Consider the following 19,825-nt stretch of genomic DNA (forward strand, 5'->3'; position numbering starts at 1 on the left):
TAACTGCCACCACCTACAACCCATCCAACGTCAGCCCAATGCCTTACCACCCACCCATTCTTCAGCCCCCATTCATAGCCCTGCACTCAGAAGAAACCACCCAGCCCCGACACAACAACCCCCGCAAATAGATACACCCCAATGTCGCGCACAAGCTAACTAATTAACCAGGAAGACTTCGTAAGCTGACACCACACCAATATCCACTGCCTCGGCTGAGACCCTACCCTACTCAAACAGTACCGAGGAATATCACATCACACCACCACAGTAACATCCTCTTCCTTCCTTCACATGCTTTCCATTCTACAGAGCAGTAGCCCCATTCATCGGCATAACACAACATAATATCAATATCAGATGTTCTAGAATGCATAATAGATTAAGGTGACGAATCCACCCACCTACCCACCCATCTACTCAACCCGTTACCTAGCTATTGACTTAGTTGCCAACTACGGGATATAAATGCCGATATATCCCCGAGCACACGCACAGCTCCACGCACAATGACTGTTTACCTAGTATGGAAGGAACCTTGAGATATAGGTGTTAGTTTGAAACTGACTAAATCGTAGTATATTAAGCGATGTAGCCAATAAGTCTTGAGAATTGGTCCTAACGACGTAGCTATAAAGTAACTAGGTTACGGTCCGTCTAACGGTTTCTAGGGCACGTGGCTGAGGATCATATTACTCTGAACTTGGTAGGGGGATTGAGTTAAGCTAGTGGTGAAGATGAAGAATTGATTGATGGATTGGAGGTTAGTTTGTACTGAGGAGGGGATAGTAACTCAGCTGCTAAGGTAATAGTAAGCAGCGTGGCTGCAGAATAAAGCCGAGTAAAGGCGAGATTGGGGGATGTTAGTATCTGCATGTATGTATGTGTGGCTTGATTGTTGCCGTTGCCGTTGCCGTTGGTTAACTAGATACCTGATAATGGTGATGGGGGCTGTATCGGAGGTACTTCCCTTCAGGGCTAGAGGGATAGAAGTAGTTGGTTGGTGTTTTGGTTATTGGGGGTGTGAATTTGGGTATTGGTGATACGATCATGGATGTCTGGAAATCTGGATCATTGGGAGCTGTAGTTTTGTATTGTTTTTGACATGGTGTTGATAATGTTTTGTTGCTCAATCTTCGTGGTTATTGGAAGGTAACATTTTAGATACTGTTATACTCTGTAGAGAGACTATGTAGGTATTTGAAAGTTGCCTGAATGTCTTCGAGGAGAGTATGCGAGAGACATGCTTAAATCATTGAGGTTATATCGTCAGTTCTTCACGCCGCAGAAATACTGCTATTGAGGGTCTTGATTCTTTCCTGGCTGTTCTGAGAGCTGACTATGGTCATGATGTGGAGCTTCTGCTCGAGCGGCATTCTATCACATGTAGACGCTAGACAATCCTGCATGAATTATACCTCACTCTCTTCAATATAGAAGCGTGTCAGTCAAGGTGGAAAGGAGTTTCTGGCTATGGGATGACATGCTAAAGCCTCTAAATATTGTAACGTTCGGACTTGAAAATATTCAGTAACATATGATGAATGTGGAGAAACAATTAGAAAGATTATCCTCATTTCCCACCATAAACGGCTATTTTATTCTTGGTTATGACGATTTATAGAATGGTAGCATACTCACAACTTGTTGTATACTTGAGCTTGCTGCTTGAGTGTTCTGTCAATCTCTACGGATAATATGTATGCTCCGAGTCTATATTAATCGCACAACAGCTTATCCATTGTGCTTGATGGATAAGCAGACTGATCATCAGTAAAATCGAATGTCATTCTGCAGACATCCGCAACCCCTGCAAGACAGCTCCCTGGCCGCAGATCCTTCTGCACGCTGATATCGAACCCCAGTCATTTGAAATCTGACTGGACTTAATTGACTGATGTGCGGCGGTTATTGTTATAGCAGTATACCTCCTATCGGTTAGTCTGAACCGTCCTTGTGCATAAGCCAACTCATGAGCGATGATCTAGTCGCGGACAGAACATCGTTTTGAGTTTCTTGCAGGTCTGGTGTGAAGCCACTGTCAGAGGTAAACTGCCTGATCGACGTATACCATTAACGTCCTGCGTCAGTTAGCCCTCAAGTCATTTGACTTTCGGACACCAGGTGTCTAAGCGTTATGCTGAGTCTCTAGATATATGATGGGTCAAGTCAGTTCAAAAGTACCGTGTCGGTTACTGTATGTCTCTGAATGACTAGTCAGTCGTAAGGAAGTGTATCAGAAGGCAACTGCCTACTAACTAGATACCATACACATCATCCGAGAAGTGGATGCCAAGGCAAAAGTGTCAATGCGAGTATAGCATAAAGAAGTGTACTTATCAAGGATTGTACTCCGTACCCGTTATCTATATCCCTGTGGCCTGGCTGGACACAGACCTCAGGCCCTGCATTTCCGCGGCGGTTGGGGACAGGGGTTGGTTTTTGAACAGCGCGAGCATGATGAATGACAGGTTATTCGTATGTATTCTTTGTTGTAGAGATAATAATTGGTGGTGTTATTTGTGTCAACTTCGTATATTGGCTCTTATTGCCAGTCAAGGTCTATCTATGATCGCCAATAGTCTCCGGCTCTCAGCAAGCCGTGACCGTTGCAGGTGCACTTGCAGCCGGCAGCGCGACGCGAGTCAAGATACGTCTCCACCCGAAAATGGGGACACAAAGACACTAATTGGATACTAGTAACAAGAAAGAGAGAGCCTGAAAGTCTAAGAGTCTCTGATAGGTACTAAAAACGAGTGAGTGGGCTGGGGATGGATAAGAAGGTTAAGACCACAATTTACCGGGACGTGCTTTTCCCATCGTCTCTTGGACGGAAATGGCAGCCGCGCGGGTTGAAAGTGTGGACTCGTTGAGACGCGGTTCGAGCTTCCCCTTCTTCCTCCCGATCCCTCCAAACCAAACTTAAACCTGGGAAATGGAAAACAGATTATTGACTCGCATAGTGAAGTATCTCTAATTAATTACAGGTGTAGTGGCTGAAATATTCAAAAATTCACACACTTCACACAAAAACCCAATGATCAGCTAATATATCACACTCCTCTCCGTCTTTTTCTTCCTCCACCACCCCTGGCCCAGCCAATCTGTGACAGCCAGTTTTTGGTTGGACCGAGCTACTACTTACGGTCACGGCAAGTCTACCGTGCGATCCAGACGTCTTGAGTAATTAGGTTGGTTAACCCCAAAGAGCCCCATTAGGGTCTCGGAATGCGCACGTACTCGCGATATGCTGCCAATGATGGATCTCGATGGTACGGAGCGCGTCACCAACATCCATGGTTCGGGGGAGAGATGTTACCCAGTTACCTGGGCGGTCTTCCAATCGTAGGGATCGAGTCCGATGGAGTACGGGTGCCATCCGAAGCCTCAGAAGGCTCGTGCTGTTGCTGTGCTTTTGCTCCCGCGGTAAGAAGCGGTAATCTGGGATACACGCTGGTAATAATCTATCCTTCATGAGTTATTTGTTTATCACATATTAACTGGTCTGCGGCGCGTAAAAATTCTTATTATTTCTGGTTTCCACTGAAGGTAAGACACGAGGGCTAGGTTGGAGAGGCTAATGATAGGCTAAGACTGCTCTAGATTGATTGTTGGGTGGCAACGCTGGAGGGCAAGTGAGATAAAAAAAGAAAAAGAAAAAGAAAAGAGAGAAGGTGAAAGAAACTGCACATGCAAGTCGGACGGGAGCTCAACCACTGACGAGGATTCTGTACCTACCTGAAGAAAGGGAAGCTTAAGAATGGGGAGAATAATATGTGCGTTGGACTATTGTGTGCGCTGTGGCAGAGTGCGAAAGTGACAGACAATCAACCACAGCATCAGCATACATAGTTTGCATACATACAATGAAGAGACGAATTCATTAGCAGGAAAATCCAATAGTGTATTAACTGTTAAGTCTCAAAGTCTAAGAGATCCTAAGTATTCTTTCAGTTCTTTCAATACTCCATAGTAAGTAATAGTAATAGTAGGTAGTAAACTTGAAATGGATAACTACTGAGAGAGCTGTACAGTATCTGGTAACGGGCTGGTACGGTACGGGGCGGTATTGTCACTCCACTTGGACTGACTTGGGATTCCCGCCGACCGCCAGCCAGAAACCAATAATGCCAATCTGCCCACCTCCCCCAAAGGCAATCGTCGGAACCTCCCTAAATCTCCCTCTCTCGCTCTCGCTCTCTCCTGGCGATTGCTGTCGCTTCGACTCTCCTTTTCTTTTGCTGCTCCTGTCTCTTCTTTGCTTCGAGGTTAGGTTGAACTCCCGCTGGGTACTTCGAGTTCACGATAGATGGTGTTCTGACCTCAGATCTGACACTACTTACTTACCCCCCCTAAACTGTCTTATCCCACTCACCTGCCACTTTCTGCCCCCCCGTATCTCACTACTCACCCTCTTCCCTGCCACCACCACCACCACCACCGCCGCTATCTGTCTATCGACCTTCTTCCCCGTTTACCGCCGCCTCTCCGCCTCACTCGCTCATCTTTCGGTTACCTGCCTTCTAGTCATGAACAACGCCTTTCGTTGAAGCTCCTCCAGCCCATCCGTTGCGGGGACGTTTGCGTGCCGATCTTTGTTTCCTTTTACTGTTCGGACTATCATTTTGTTGTGATACCCGATGTTCGATTCCCGTGTGGCAGAGCCATTGGCCGTTGATACCGGATCTGCGCTGGCGACTAAGACCAACACCTATACGGCCACTTTCGAGTACCCCGACGAACAAGTCACCACCCCCACCACTGGCCCGCGGAGCCGTGCAAACAGTCTATCCTTCCAACAGCCCTCCCTCACCGCCGACCAATCGCCCACGCGGCGTATCGCTTCAATGAAGCTCACCACCGATGGGCGCTATACCCCTAGCCCCGAACCGCCTCCGGCGCTGTTCGTGCGGGCCATGTATGACTACGATGCCGACGATCACACCAGTCTCAGCTTCCGCCGGGGCGACATTATACAAGTATTGAACCAGCTTGAGACCGGTTGGTGGGACGGTGTCATCGACAATAGTGTGCGGGGCTGGTTCCCCAGTAACTACTGCACTGTGATAACAGACTTGGAGGAGCTTGAAGAACAAGCGCCGCAGATCCATGAGAATGAGGAAGCTAGTGCGGAGTCAGGCATTGGCGAGGAGTACGAGGAGGAGCAAGACGGTGATGATGTTGACTCAGCGGGCAATCCGCGCGACTCGCAGCCCATTCTGCCTATCGAGGGCGTAACAGCTCCCAAGGAGCAGGAAGAGGCTGCCTTCTGGATCCCACAGGCGACTCCCGATGGCCGTCTCTTCTATTTCAATACCCTAACAGGCTACAGCACCATGGAGCTACCGTTCGAAAACCCCGCTGCCAACGAGACTGGCCCTTATGACCGCAACAACTTCCTGGTGCCCGACCAGACGCGACCTCCACCGGAGTTGATGGCTCGTGGATTCGAACGGGACGAGGATGATTACGATGGCTCGGCTTCGGAAGCGGAGGGCGAGTCGTTGATGCTTACATCTCGCGATTCCATGTCCCGGAGACGCCAATCTTACCTGGACGGGGTGTCTCCCGCGACGTCCATGGACTCGCTGCACCCGCCATCTGCAACCAAGTCCATCAACGACGGAAAAAGCTCGCACCAGTCCCTGTTGACTTCGCACAAGTTCTATGATTCTGCTACGAGCAGTAACAACTCCGTCTCCGATAACATCCACAGACCGTCGATCTCCTCCGAAGTTCCGTCGCATTTCGTTGACGACGGGTTCTCTGTTCAGTTAACCTGGCCCCTGCTTGTTGACAATATGCGCCACGCCGTTGAGGTCTACCGGCAAACGCTGTTGAACGGCGACCGCTCCGAGTATGTCAGGAAAGCGGAAGATATTTCCGACCATCTGCGCATGCTGTTGGCCGCTGGCTCGGACACGACCGACAATCATTCCGGGAACCCGTCAGTAATCTCCACCAACAAGGCGTTGTATCCCCACTTCAGGGATATGATGTCAAAATTCTCCAAACTGGTGCTCTCGTCCCACATTGCGGCTGCCGATTGGCCCGGACCGGATTCCATCAACAAGTGCTTGCAAGAGGCAGATGGTGTGATGCAGGGCGTCTATGGCTACGTCGAGGTTGCGAGACAACAGCGTGGCGAGACCATCCATCGCATTGTTCCTGGATTCGTCGTAGGCAGCTTCTCGGGAGGCTGCTGGCAGAACAATGGCGTCTCTATGAGCGACTTGGGTCCGACCTCTTTTCTGGATCACGACGCAAATGATTCGCGGGCGGAGCCATCGGTGACCCTAGATGCGGCCCTTATAGACCACATTGACGTTCTCAGGAGATCCTTTGTTGGCAGCATTCGTCGGCTGGAAGAGCGACTAACACTCAACCAGAAAAAGATTGTTACCATCACAGAGCACGAGGAAATCGCGAATGCTGTTTCTCTTGCTGCGATCAAGGTCGTTGAACAGTTTCGCCCTTGGATGTCTGCAGTTGAATCCATCAATCTAGCACCCCTCGGGACTAGCTTCCAGAATCCCCAACTGGTTGATTTCAGCTTGCAAAAGCAGAGAACCTACGATGCCATTGCCGATTTCGTTCTCAGCTGTCAAGCCGTTTCGGCACCACTGGGCGATGAATGGGCGGAACTTCGTGGGGATTCGCTTGATGACCGATTGAATGCCGTGCGTGGCGTTCACCGGCAGCTGGAGAACTATGTTTCTCAAATCGGATTCTCCCTTTCACTGCTCCTTGAACAGGTGCCCGAGCCTTCTGCTTTCCGCGCGGAAAGTCGCCTGGGTGGGGAGAATGCGGGGCTGAAGGGCATTCACAGCAGGTCCGAGTCCCAAGCTGGAGTAGCCACCGAGTCCATCGGCATTCCCTCTTCTTACTCTGTCGAGAACGCGTCAGAGAAGGTTCGCCGCAATATGGACAAGGCCCAGCGATTCTTCGGACAGGCCCCTCCGGCTGCGATCCCACGAGAGCCTGCCATTCGAGAACCGGTCCGCGAGCCGGAAGAAACGCCATGGTACTTGAAAACAGATCACGAAGGTGAAGTGTTCTACGACACGAAGAATGAAAGCCTCAACTTGAAATGCGGAACTCTGGCAGGCTTAGTGGAACAATTGACTCGTCATGATAAGCTTGATGCTTCCTTCAACAACACTTTCCTCCTGACCTACCGCTCATTTACCACTGCGGAGGAGCTGTTCGAGATGCTTACCGAACGGTTCAACATTCAGCCCCCGCCCGGCCTAAACAACGACGAGATGCAAATGTGGATCGACAGGAAGCAGAAACCGATCCGGTTCCGCGTAGTTAACATCCTGAAGAGTTGGTTCGAGAATTTCTGGATGGAGCCCAATGATGAACCACACATGGCGCTCCTTCAGCATGTCCATGCGTTCACCAAGGATTCTATTGCTACTACAAAGACTCCAGGATCACCGCAGCTGTTGGCCGTCATAGAGCAACGCCTTCGGGGACAAGACAATACCGTCAAGCGACTCGTCCCTACGCAGGCTACCGCAGCGCCAACGCCGATCATCCCGAAGAACATGAAGAAGCTGAAGTTCTTGGATATTGATGCCACAGAGTTCGCCCGGCAGCTCACTATTATCGAATCGCGTCTTTACTCGAAGATTCGGCCTACAGAGTGCTTGAATAAGACCTGGCAGAAGAAAGTTGGCCCTGACGAACCGGAACCTGCCTCGAATGTGAAGGCACTGATCCTTCACTCCAACCAATTGACGAACTGGGTCGCGGAGATGATTCTCAATCAATCGGACGTTAAGAAGCGTGTAGTTGTCATCAAGCACTTCGTTAACGTCGCAGATGTACGGACCACCCCTTTGCCCCTCTTCCTCTCCTAAGGGTAGAATGCTGACGCTTATTAGAAATGCCGCGCCCTAAACAATTACTCCACGCTGACATCGATTATCTCTGCACTCGGAACGGCTCCTATTCATCGACTTGGACGCACATGGGCCCAGGTGAGCGGACGCACGTCTACCGTTCTTGAACAGATGCGCCGACTCATGGCCAGCACGAAAAACTTTGGTGAATATCGGGAGACTCTGCATCTGGCTAATCCACCTTGTATTCCCTTCTTTGGTATGCACTTATTGCAGGCCCCCGACCTTTGTAGGTGTCATGCTATCATTCCGAGACTAACAGAGCTGCTTAGGTGTCTACTTGACGGATTTAACTTTCATTGAAGATGGTATTCCATCTCTCACACCGTCGGAGTTGATCAATTTCAACAAGCGCGCCAAAACCGCCGAGGTCATCCGCGACATTCAACAGTATCAGAACGTCCCGTACCTTCTTCAGCCGGTCCCTGAATTGCAGGACTACATCCTCAGCAATCTGCAGAATGCGGGCGATGTGCACGACATGTACGATCGGAGTTTAGAAGTTGAGCCTAGAGAGCGGGAGGACGAAAAAATTGCGAGGTATGCCAAAAACAGTAGAGACATGAGCGCCTTGACTCTCGCGAGCATGGTAGTGTCGACGCGCTGATCAGGTCGCTTGTTCTGCTTTCTTCTACTTCCTTCCCCCCTTTCCCTTTTCTGTTCCTGTCGTCCAGTGGTTGATCTCCCTAGGCGACACGGTCATTTGTCAAGAAATATTGAGCTCTGGAAGACGTCTTGATGCTTGAGTGAAGACTAACCTGCTATCTTGCGCCCTCGTAGATTGTTGTCGGAGTCGGGTTTCCTGTAGTGCCCGGCTCACCTCGATTCTCGCTTTTCCGCCGGGGCTCCTTATCACCACCCCGGTCGACCTGCTATTCACTCGGCCAGATCCCGAACGACCACCTATCACAATGCTTGAACGACATCCGATGGCGCGATCGCAATTCACTCCAGCTACGCCATGCAACTTTATTTCTCGGGGGCTGGTCCCATGAGCCGCCAAATCCATCGATCCGAACCTCCCTTCCGACGGGTTTCTCCCTTACTATCTCTATCCCCTATCTGCACCCCACCACCTGTCCAATCAAGCGCTTCACTGGATATCATGCGACTGAACTATCCTGATATTTGGCTTTGCCTGGACGATCGTCATCTCCTTGATTGACCCCCGTGGCAGCCGTTGCATAAGAAGCTCAGGCAAAGCTTTCTGCCATCTTGAGTTCAAAAGATATCCCCCGATATCCTGTCACTTACAGTGCTCTTGGTCATCACAGTCCATTGGATTTGTGATTCTTTTTCTCAAAGAATTGGTGCTCGAGGATGGCCCACCAAACTAAGAAACAGCAGCACAGAATCTCTATTAGTGCTGGCCTAAACTTGTGGGGATGTTCACAGTGACTCCCTTAGATACCGGCCTAGACTTCTGGTCAACCTCTTCCCCGTCGCTCCTTTTTTCATCCTTTCCTATGATAGCCGGACACCATTTCCGCTTTAACCCTCTTCTCAACTACCTCCCATCTCGTTTCGATACGACTGCGATTTCATTTGTCTTCTAGTCCACCTTGACGGTCACCCTTTCTTTTCGGCTTCTTTTCCCGATACTTCACATATTGTGTCGAACATATCACCTCTGTACAATGGCTCGGGTCCTTTCTCCCTTCTGTACAAATTCTCTTTGCTTTCGTGGTCTCTCACCTGGTGTTGATTGTGATCTTATAAAGAGGCTTGTTTACGGTTCGGATGATGATTTATCACGACGCAGGCTACTATTGACGGATTGGTCTTTGCTTTGGGCATTTTCATTCATGATTACCCCCTCTTGTCGTTCCCTTGTGCTGTCCTGTCTTTCTAATGGACATATACACCTGTTACAGTGTGTTAGTACATATTTAAGCACATATTACATACTACGAATGGTAATCAATGTACACAAATAGCAGTCATGAGACGTAGTACCACCCATGCAATGATAGAAAGCTTAAGGTGTTACTGTCTAGGCAACAAAAAAAAAAGCATCACATGCATCCATTAAGTCATCTCATCATTCATAGTAGAGTTATTCTCAAATGAACCTCCATGGGCCTCTCATAGTAATGATAGTTGAGCACACGCTCATGACGTCTCCGATTTCTTCTCCTCCCCAATACCCTGAAACAGCTTCATCTTGACCTCAGCCGCCAACAACCCCTTGACTTCCTCCGAGACAATGCGCTGACCATCCCTCGCCACCCTCTCCAACTGCGGATCCTTCACCTGCGCCAGATTCCCCCGTGATGCGCTACTCTCCACGCCCCGCGTCGCCCGCTTAATCTTCTGACTCAGATCCACCATCTGCTTACTCCCGTAATCCCTCGTCGTAAACAACGGGCTCTGACTCAACGTCGCAACCCAATACTTATTCCACAGCAATGATAGAATCTCCGTATCCAACGCACTCTTAAACACCGACACCTCCAGCGAATAATAATGCGATGCATGCGCCCCGAAATCCTCCGCCTTGTTCAATGGCACCGTCTGATACTCATCCTCCCCTCCTCCAGCACCACTACCCCCCTCCCCCTTCGGCGGCGTATAATCCTTCGGAAACGTCCTAAACGCGCCGATATCCACCTTGCCCGCTGAAATCGTCCTCTCCGGATCAACCACCACCGCCACAAATGGGCCCCCCAGCTGCTGCATATCCTGCGTCGTCACATCAATCCCCGATAACCAGCACCCGTACCCGGGATGACTGTGGTACCAGCCCACTGCGTTTTCCATCCGTCCTGCGTCCCGGCACGATTGTAGGTATGATACCATGTATTCGTTGGCTTCGTCTTGCGCGTTGACTCGCGTTTCGGTTCCCTCGACGGGTAGTCGGAAGGCGTCGGTGACTACGAAGGTTTCGGGCAGGATGTATCCTTGCATTAGACCCATGACTTCGAGGGAGCCGCCCGAGCGGGCGTGCATTACCATCTTGAGGAGTGCGACGGCGGAGATTCGGATCGATTTGAAGTAGTGTGGGTCTTTGGACCAGGGGCGCTGAGCGCTGAGCGCTTTGTGTGTTTCTTCATCGTATTGGTAGAGAGCGTCGCGGTGGGGGTCTATGAGGGTGACGGCATTCTCGAATTCTGTGATAATGGGGTTAGGTTGGGTGCTGTGGGGGTGGGGAGGGGGGTTGAGGTTGGACGTACCCCAGGACTGCTGGGCAGCCTGCATGATGGATGTTGGTGGGAAGATGAAAGTTGTAATTGGGGTAGTCAGGGGATTATTGGATGGTTATCACGGAGAATAATGACAGACAGCAGAGCAGAGATGATCTAGATATTGAAATGAGCGAGTTGAAGTGGAGTAGATCGATGGAGTGAGGTGACCCCGGGCGGTGAGAAACTCTCCGGCAGATCGCGGCGGAGATCAGCGCTGAGTCAGCGGTTACCAGGCCGACGGGGTCACAGCGAAAGCGGCAGCAAACAGGGCAACAAAGGCGGCGAAGCAGATCGGGATTGCGGCTGCAGAATCCCCAAAGGGAGAAAGAAGCCCAGATTATTGTTATTGTCTTTTGTCTCCATCCACCGCTGCCTGTCTCCATCCCCTCCATCCCAGTCACCCTTGCATAATCCTGCATCGCGCTGAGCTGGTCATAAATCTGGCGGGTCATCCCTTGTCCTCGCAGATGCCACTCATCTTCCCGTGAGGCGCTTCGCTGTCAATCGCAGTCTCGCGTTGTTCATCCTGCCTGTTTGGATAACTCGCAGCTCTTCCTCCTAATCTCTCTAGGCGCATCGCCGCCCCCGCGAGCGTACATGACGCTGAACCCCGCCCTTTAAAGGCGAGTTTGTCTTCGATCGCGCACTCAAACAAATATCATTCAAGCCAATCGGCTTCACGACAAACCAAACACCCCCCCTTTGGCTTGGGCGTTGGAAAACAAACACAACACAATGGCTGTCGACACAAGCTATTTGACCACCCAGGTCAACAATATCGTGTCGCAATTGCATGGGATCTTCGATGACATTGGTGTTCCGAACCATGAACGCGAGACCAGAGAAGCAGAGGTCGGTTGTTTCTGATATTCTCAGCACCCCTCGCAACTAACTGTAAAGCAGCTCTTCAGCGCGTTGTCGGAAACGCTCAACAACCACCTCAAACTTGTGGATAAGTATGTGATTTCGGTACATTGCGATCTTGTTATGTACAAGGGCTGATCTTGTACAGTGAGAAAAAGGACATGGAGGAAGAGGCACAGAACCTCATTGAGGCAATCCAGCATATGGAGAAGTCTTTGGTGGACGAAAAAGCAAACGGACAATACCAGCTGGACCACAATGAACTGCGCATCAGCTACCCACTTAATCGCTGCCTCAGCTTCCTCCGAGAAGAGCACAACGCTTTGAGCAAACTACACAAGGAGCGCTTCGAGCAAGTCAGGAGTAAGTCAATCCTAAGCGCCAGAAGGTGCGCAATAACTGACTGGTCATAGAACTTGTCGAGGCTCTTGAGTCGTATGCGTCGCATCTGGAATCCACCTTTATCACCATTGAGCTCCCCCCGACAGCTCCTGGTTCCACCATCTCACCCAGCTTCGACCTTTCGCCATCCTACGTTACCGCGCTAGACAGCGAATTCACCCGGGTTTACGAAGAGTACCACCGTCGTCTGGAGTTTGTTCAGTCCACATCGGAAGAAATTATCAAGTTGTGGGCGGAGCTCGGAACGCCACAGGTTCAGACAGATACCAACATTGTCAAATATTATCGCGAGTCGCCAGAGCAGTTGGGTCTTCATGAGACCGATCTAGCCAACTTGATGGCCAAGCGCGAGAAGCTTTTGGGCGAGAAGAAAGGCCGCGAGCGCAAACTGACAGACCTTAAGAATGCCGTCGAAGCGCTGTGGGAACGGTTCGGAGTTGAAGACTGCGACAGAAAAGCGTTCATGAATGCAAATCGCGGCTGCGGTCTGAGGACGATCAATGAGTTCGAGGACGAATTGAGTCGTCTGAATGAGCTGAAGAGACAGAACCTGCACCTGTTCGTGGAAGATGCCCGGTGTCGACTCCAAGAGCTCTGGGATAGCCTTTACTTCTCGGAAGAAGAGATGCTCGACTTTACGCCTGCCTTCTCTGATGTTTGTAGCGATGCGCTGCTAGAGGCGCACGAAGCGGAAATTGCGCGACTAGAGACCTTGAAGGAACAGCGCGCGCCGACCCTGCAACTCATTGAGAAGCATAAGAGCCTTCTTTCAGAACGGGAAGCACTAGCCATTTCAAGCCAGGACGCATCCCGTCTCATGGCTCGCGGAAACAAGGGCGAGAGACGTGACCCTGGAAAGCTGCTAAGAGAAGAGAAGATGAGAAAGCGCATTGCCAAGGAGCTGCCTAAGGTGGAAGCCGACTTGCGCAAAGAGCTGGAGAGGTGGGAGGATGAGTATGGCCGGCCATTCCTCGTCCATGGAGAACGGTACCTCGACGAACTCACCCCAGTTGTTGCAAAGCCTCCTCCACGGTCTAAGACTCCTGGACCTACCAGCGCAAAGCGTCCTACCCCAGCACAACCACCTCGTCCGGCCAGTGTCATGAGTTCTCGACCTGGCAGTGCCATGCGAGGACCTTTACCGCCGCGCTCGGCTTCTAAGACGCCCACTGCCCATCCAACAACTAAATACAACACCATCGGACCTGCTGCTTCTCGGGCAGGGGCCAAATCGCCCTCGAAGATTCCAGCTCGCGTTCCCCTGGGCAATATGCCGCACGGAAGCAACTCCCCGCGCCGGGGAGGTCCAGGCATGTATTCATCGAGTACTGTGAACGGTAAGATGCCGGCGCCTCGTGCACCGCCGCCGAGGATGCGGGCATTGACCGGGGGTGAGTCGAGGGAAGATCGGGCGGCATACCTCTTTGAGCCACCACGACCTGCCAGCGCCTTGTCGAATGCATTTGTGCGACCTGTCAGCCCAGAAGACGTGTATGATGATCGCAACCAACGCTCTTTTGTCAGCTCTTCCGCGTTCTCTCAACGCTCCACTGGATTTTCCCAATCGTCCCATTCGTCAGCTTCATCACTGTCCCTGAGCTCCTCTATGCAAGGCTACCCCAAGCCAAACCCATATTTGCAGCAAATGCCCCCACCGCCAGCGCCTAGACAAGTATCAAACTCCACGGTGCAAACCGCAGTCTCCGGGTCAGAGAACTGGGAGACTTTCGACGACGGTTCGGAATCGGAAGCAGACGCCAGTGATGTGTACTATGCGAAGCTTCGTGCTGCACACGGGAAGCGACTGGCCGACCCTGAGGAGAACCAGAACCGCTCCCTTGGAGGCAAGAAAGCCAAAGGCATCCGAAGCGTAAGCCCAGACGAGCCAACTCCCCAGATGCAGCACATGGTTCGCGTCAGCGACGCCGAGTGGACGGACGACCTGGAGCCATATTGAAGACTCCTACCGATAGCCTTTCGTTGACCTAATGACCCTACTCGAGACTTTCAGGGGTCTCTGAAAGAACGTGATTACGAGACGACTCGACGTTGACGATTTCACGAACGACCCTGAAGCCCTCTTTCTGTCACCGTTCCAACACGCGCCCTTAATCGCTGCGCTTTCTACAGCATCAACAACGACTTGCGCAATTGCGCTCCGCTACCAATCTTAATTTCTTCTGTCAAAATAACGGAATTATACCACGTGCGTTATGTTCTGGCTTTTCTGGATGCTCAATCTTGGATTTTCCAGAGTCTCGCTTACTTCTACCAATCTGCCACTCACTGTGTGATAGGCAGGGCCCGACAACATTCGACAGACTCCAGCATGTCGTTCCCCGATGTCAAAAAGTAACAAGGACCGCGGAAAAAAACCAGGCATCATTTTGTATCATGCCTTTTTGCTCTATGTTTGAATAATTTACCTCTACCTGGACTGGGATAGACGGGGTTGGTGTTCCTCCTTCCTCTTCTTTCTTTTTCATCATGATAATTCGCTCGATTACTCGATTATTCACTTTGAATCTTCTCTTCTCTTGGTGTGGCTCTCTGCTTTCTTCTCTATTTGTCTTCTATGGACGCGTGTATAAGTCCCTGGCATGCTTTTTATTCTATTTCTGTTGTGATATCAGCGCGGTTTGTTTTATCTCTTTAGCCGCTAAGTTTACTTCATGGTTCATGTCCGAGCAATGGATAGTATTTCTTCCTTTTCTACTATTACTTGAAAGATAAGATCAAGTTGTAGGATAGTATGATAGATTAAATACGATGCTGTAACATGGTTCAAATAGTATTCGACACTTATTATACATTTCATACTTATACACACATCGCCATCTAGTAGTTAGTACCTTCCTCACATTCCTCCCTATCTATAACCGACTACCAACCCATCACAATCTATCTAAGAAGACCCGGCAGAAGGAGCCAACGACCCCATCCAAGACCGATCCTCACCCAAACTCTCCACCCCCTGCTTAACCCGTCTCGTCGGCCCCGGCACCAAGTGCGCCGTCAACTCCTTCGCCTCCTGCACCCTCCTCACCGTCTCCTCTCTTCCCAAGATGGCCATTGTCTCTGGGATTCCGGGACCCGGTGCACCAGCTGACAAGGCCCAGCGGAGGTAGTGATATAGTTCCTTCTTGAAGGCCTTGTCGGCTGCTTTTTGCGCCTTGGTGGATTCCTCGGGTGTGAGGGTTGTTGTGTCAGTAGAGGAATCGCTGATGGTTGTTCCGTCGTAGGCGGTTATGTTTGCGCGGTGGGTTTCGAGCGTCCAGTGGGACGGGGGGACGAGAGTGAGTGCTAGGCTTGCGGTGTGGAGGGTGGTCAATGGGATGGTGTTTTCGGTGGATGAGGGGGTGTAGGGGGTCCGGGTGAGGGATTGGGTGAAGAAGGTTGAGTTGCGGGCTGTGAAGTCTGCGGCGTTGGTGTAGGACTTCGCGTCTGCGCGGAGGAGAGGGGCGATGTAGGTTGATAGAGAGCGAGAGCGGAGGATTGGGGTGCTGTTAGCGGTTAGTTGGTGTGTTTTCTGTATGCGTGTATAGTTGAAAGAAAGAGGGTATACGTACAGTTGCGCGGCTGGGTAGGTCTTCTCCACTTCTTCGGATACCTTGGTCACCATCTCGGTGAATTCGGGCCCGTCGGTGGCGGCGAAGCGTTGGGCGTGCGCTTTCTGGAGGAACCAGAGCTTTTCAAAGGCCACGACGGTGTTGCCGCGGGTGATTTTGAGGTTGAACTATATTGAGATATGTTAGTAGGGTTGAGTGAGTGAGCGAAGTGAGGTAGAGGGACGTACGAGTTGCTCCAGCTCTTCAAGGCTGAAAATGTCCGACTTTTGCGTATGCGACCAACCCAAGAGAGCAGCAAAGTTCACAAGCGTTGCGGCAAAAACGCCCTGGGTGTCCTTGAAGAAGGAAAGGTCGATATCCGCATTGCGCTTGCTGAGCTTCTGTCCCGACTTGTCCACGAGGAGAGGTACGTGGCCGAACTGGGGAGGCGTCCACTTGAAGGCGTTGTAGAGCGCGACGTGCATAGGGGTCGAGGGCATCCATTCCTGAAACAACGTAAGCTTGCGCATCTTCTTCGGTATGTCGCCGGCAACTTACCGTGCCTCGAATGACATGGGTGATCTTCATGAGATGATCATCCACTACGTTCGCAAGATGATAGGTCGGGTGTCCGTCGGACTTGATCAAGATGGGATCGTCATAGACACGCTCGATCAGGTCCAACTTGTTTGGCGAGCGGTTCTGGCCCGTCTTGCCGTATACTAGATCATTGAACATCGGGTATCCTTCCACCTTCAGTCGAACGACATGCGCTTCGCCCTTGGCCGCCCTCTCTTCCGACTCTTCTGCGGAGACTTCCCCGCATTTCCTATCGTAACCGGCCGGCAGTCCAGCTTGGCTGCGATGTCTGGCGAAAGCATCCAATCGGTCGGCGGAGCAGAAGCAGCGGTAGGCGTGGCCGTTCTCGATCAGCTCCTGCGCGTGGGAGCGGTAGATGGCGGTTCGTTCGGACTAGAGCTTCTCTCAGCGACTGGTCTGTGGATAACGAGCAATGCCTATTTCAATCATACCTGTCTGTAAGGACCATACGGACCACCGACTACCGGACCTGTAGGAACAATCACCCGTCAGTTGTCTGACCAGCCCAGCTCCTATCCGCACGAATTGTCTTCCTCACCTTCATCCCAATGCAATCCAGCCCACCGAAGGTCATCATAAAGCCTCTGCTCAGCATCCGGAATTGTACGTTTCTGTAGCCAGCCCCTTGATTAGCCCCTACCACCTCCCAGAGTTGTATTCGAAGCTGTTTGACCAGCTAATCACCGCACCTGATCCGTATCCTCAATGCGCAGGAGGAACTGTCCCCCTGTGCGCTTCGCCAAAAGGTAATTGAACAAGGCCGTCCGCAGAGATCCCAGATGGAGGTAACCGGTCGGGGACGGTGCGAATCGAGTCCTCGCCGGCGAGTCAGGCAACTTGGTTTTCTTATTAATGGTATTGTTGTTATTGCTAGCGCGGAGATTCGATGCCGGCGCGACGGAGGAATACCGGGCTCGACATTGGGTGCAGACCCAGGGACGACGGGCCCAGATGGTGGGGGTCGCTGGGCGCCTGATCATGGCGAGTATAGGATAAGGTCTGTCGATACAATGCTATAGAAGTAACAAGTATACGCTGAAGCTGGGGAAGATCAATGGCGGAGAAAGAAAGATAAATCCCGACAGTAAAGGCGGAAAGCGCAATTGTATGCGATGTGATTGGTGGTGATTGGGGCGGCAATAAATAATTATCGGGCGCTGCTTTTATCGCGATTGCTTTGCCTTTTTACTTTTGAGGCCTCAGCCGCTCTCTTCCTCTTTCCCACCCTCTCTCTCTAAATACTTTGTTGCCAGGGATACACGCTTCGCTGGTGCGGATACTGCTTTTAGATTTTGCTGGTTCATCCTTTTGCTTGTTGTTTATACTGTTATCTTTGATACCCTTTATTCGTCGCTTGTTCTACTTGCTACTATCAGTATGTGCTCCCGCTATCGCTTAAAAATTTAGATGTTACTAGCTTGAGCCTCCGGTATGCTGACTAGTTTGGTGCTGATTTAGTGTCGAAAGCGAACGTTGACCTCTACGGTATATACATTACCCACTCTTCTTTTCTGCGAACGCGAAAATGCGAAATGCCTACACTAGCGCCAGCGACTAATCATACTGTGATGGATTATAGAGGTCTTGGGCATTGACAAGAGTGCCAGCAAAGATGATGTCCGGAAGGCTTATCGCAAGGTATGCCAATTCTCCCTATTGATCACAGTGCTCAGATCCGGGCTGATGTTTTTGTTCCACAGGCCGCTCTTGCAAACCACCCCGACAAAGTCCCCGAAGCCGAAAGAGAAGATGCAGAGACCCGATTCAAGGCCGTCCAGGAAGCCTACGACATCCTCTACGACGACGAGAAGCGTGAGATCTACGATACCCACGGAATGAGCGCTTTCAACGGCTCCGGTGAACCGGGCATGGGCGCGGGCCCTGATCTGGATGATATTCTTGCGCAGATGTTCGGTGGTATGGGCGGTATGGGCGGCATGGGCGGCATGGGCGGAATGCCCGGTGGTCCGCATGCGCGTAAGCCGCGCAAAAGCCCGGATGAGGAGCAGAAGTATGAGGTTCGCCTGGAGGATCTGTACAAGGGCAAGACGGTCAAGTTTGCTAGTACAAAGAATGTGATTTGCTCTCACTGCCAGGGCAAAGGTGGTAAGGAGAGGGCGACGGCCAGGAAGTGCTCCACCTGCGATGGTGAAGGTAGGTTTATATACTCTGACTTGGTGTGGGGGCATCTGGGCTAATGTACGTGCTTCGCAGGTTACAAGCAGATTTTGCGCCCGATGGGTCAGTTCCTGTCTCCGGCTATGGTGCCCTGTCCTACCTGTAACGGAGCGGGTGACTACTTTGTCGACAAGGATAAGTGCAAGAAGTGCAAGGGAAAGAAGACCACTGAGGCTAAGAAGATGCTGGAGATCTACATCCCTCGCGGGGCGAGGTGAGTCAAGCTATGTGTGGCGACTGTCTCGAGCGCAATAACTGACTCTGTGATTAGGGAAGGAGACAAGATCATCCTTGAGGGTGAGGCCGACCAGGTGCCGGGTCAGGAACCTGGAGATATCGTCTTCCACATCGTGGAAGAAGAACATGAGACTTTCCGGAGGGCTGCTGCCGATCTGACAGCAACAATCGATGTTACTTTGGCCGAGGCTCTGACGGGCTTCTCTCGGGTGGTGGTCAAGCACCTCGACGGTCGCGGAATCGAAATCCAACACCCCAAGACCCCCGGCGAGGTTCTGTACCCAGGCCAGGTCCTTAAGGTGCCTGGTGAGGGAATGCCCATCAAGCGCAGCGACGCCCGCGGCGACCTGTACCTGGTCGTCAACATCAAGTTCCCCGACGGGAAATGGAAGCCCAGCCCTGCTGTTCTGGAGCAACTCAAGGAGCTGTTGCCCAAGCCGGAACCCCCCATCCAGGCCGACACCGTGGACGAGGTGGAGTTCGACCCCAAGGGCAACTTGGATGACTTTGGGGCGCATGACCCCGAAGGGGGTTCAGCATGGGAGGATGAGGATGAGGGTGAGACGACTGCACAGTGTGCGACCCAGTAGACTCTTGGCACGCTTATGCTTTCTCTGTATCTGTTTTGCCTCTGCTCCTTCTTTTGTTTTTGTCCTTTCGAGGACATTATACCTCTTTGCTAGTTCACCTCATGATGATAGAATCATTGGCTGCTTTTTGAATCAGCTCCTCTCTCGCATCGTGGGCGTTTCGGGTCAACTGTTGTGGATTGATCGATAAAAAGAATATATTTATGATGATGATTTTTGAGTGGTGCAAATGTCTGTTCTAACCGTAGACAAATGAGCTTGTGTACAGAGCTCCTTTAAATTTGAGTCATGCATTGCCGGATCTACTTCTT

The 19,825-nt window shown here is 51.3% G+C and overlaps 5 protein-coding genes across 5 annotated transcripts; 3 read left to right on the forward strand and 2 right to left on the reverse strand.

The window, feature by feature from the left end:
• Nucleotides 1-4,640: 4,640 nt before the first annotated feature.
• Nucleotides 4,641-8,517, forward strand: ASPBRDRAFT_200530 (putative cell division control protein Cdc25; the record flags this gene model as incomplete). Its single annotated transcript, XM_067621447.1, has 3 exons — nt 4,641-7,832; nt 7,893-8,109; nt 8,183-8,517. The coding sequence occupies 3 exons, from the start codon at nt 4,641-4,643 to the stop codon at nt 8,515-8,517; spliced, it is 3,744 nt and encodes a 1,247-aa protein (XP_067474164.1).
• Nucleotides 8,518-10,022: 1,505 nt separating this feature from the next.
• ASPBRDRAFT_59345 (Mov34/MPN/PAD-1 family protein) lies at nt 10,023-11,672 on the reverse strand (the record flags this gene model as incomplete). Its single annotated transcript, XM_067628041.1, has 2 exons — nt 10,023-11,020; nt 11,669-11,672. 2 exons carry the CDS (start codon nt 11,670-11,672, stop codon nt 10,023-10,025), a joined length of 1,002 nt encoding a protein of 333 aa, XP_067474165.1.
• Nucleotides 11,673-11,830: 158 nt separating this feature from the next.
• On the forward strand, nt 11,831-14,318 carry ASPBRDRAFT_59346 (putative microtubule associated protein (Ase1); the record flags this gene model as incomplete). The annotated part of the gene is made up of 4 exons (XM_067628042.1): nt 11,831-11,947; nt 11,999-12,051; nt 12,108-12,322; nt 12,373-14,318. 4 exons carry the CDS (start codon nt 11,831-11,833, stop codon nt 14,316-14,318), a joined length of 2,331 nt encoding a protein of 776 aa, XP_067474166.1.
• A 787-nt stretch (nt 14,319-15,105) lies between these two features.
• On the reverse strand, nt 15,106-17,547 carry ASPBRDRAFT_162608 (glutamate--tRNA ligase MSE1). The gene is made up of 7 exons (XM_067619505.1): nt 17,199-17,547; nt 17,048-17,120; nt 16,941-16,978; nt 16,468-16,881; nt 16,158-16,415; nt 15,931-16,097; nt 15,106-15,864 (listed from the first exon to the last, which is right to left on the reverse strand). The coding sequence occupies exons 1-7, from the start codon at nt 17,487-17,489 to the stop codon at nt 15,267-15,269; spliced, it is 1,839 nt and encodes a 612-aa protein (XP_067474167.1). The 5' UTR covers nt 17,490-17,547; the 3' UTR covers nt 15,106-15,266.
• Nucleotides 17,548-17,711: 164 nt separating this feature from the next.
• On the forward strand, nt 17,712-19,814 carry ASPBRDRAFT_211123 (putative DnaJ domain protein (Mas5)). Its single transcript, XM_067621922.1, has 6 exons — nt 17,712-17,884; nt 17,968-17,994; nt 18,089-18,147; nt 18,210-18,663; nt 18,724-18,901; nt 18,959-19,814. Coding segments are annotated over exons 1-6 (1,275 nt in total). The 5' UTR covers nt 17,712-17,883; the 3' UTR covers nt 19,515-19,814.
• The last annotated feature ends 11 nt before the right edge of the window (nt 19,815-19,825 follow it).

The sequence above is a fragment of the Aspergillus brasiliensis genome, assembly GCF_001889945.1.
Source record: "Aspergillus brasiliensis CBS 101740 unplaced genomic scaffold ASPBRscaffold_18, whole genome shotgun sequence".
Taxonomy (NCBI): domain Eukaryota; kingdom Fungi; phylum Ascomycota; class Eurotiomycetes; order Eurotiales; family Aspergillaceae; genus Aspergillus; species Aspergillus brasiliensis.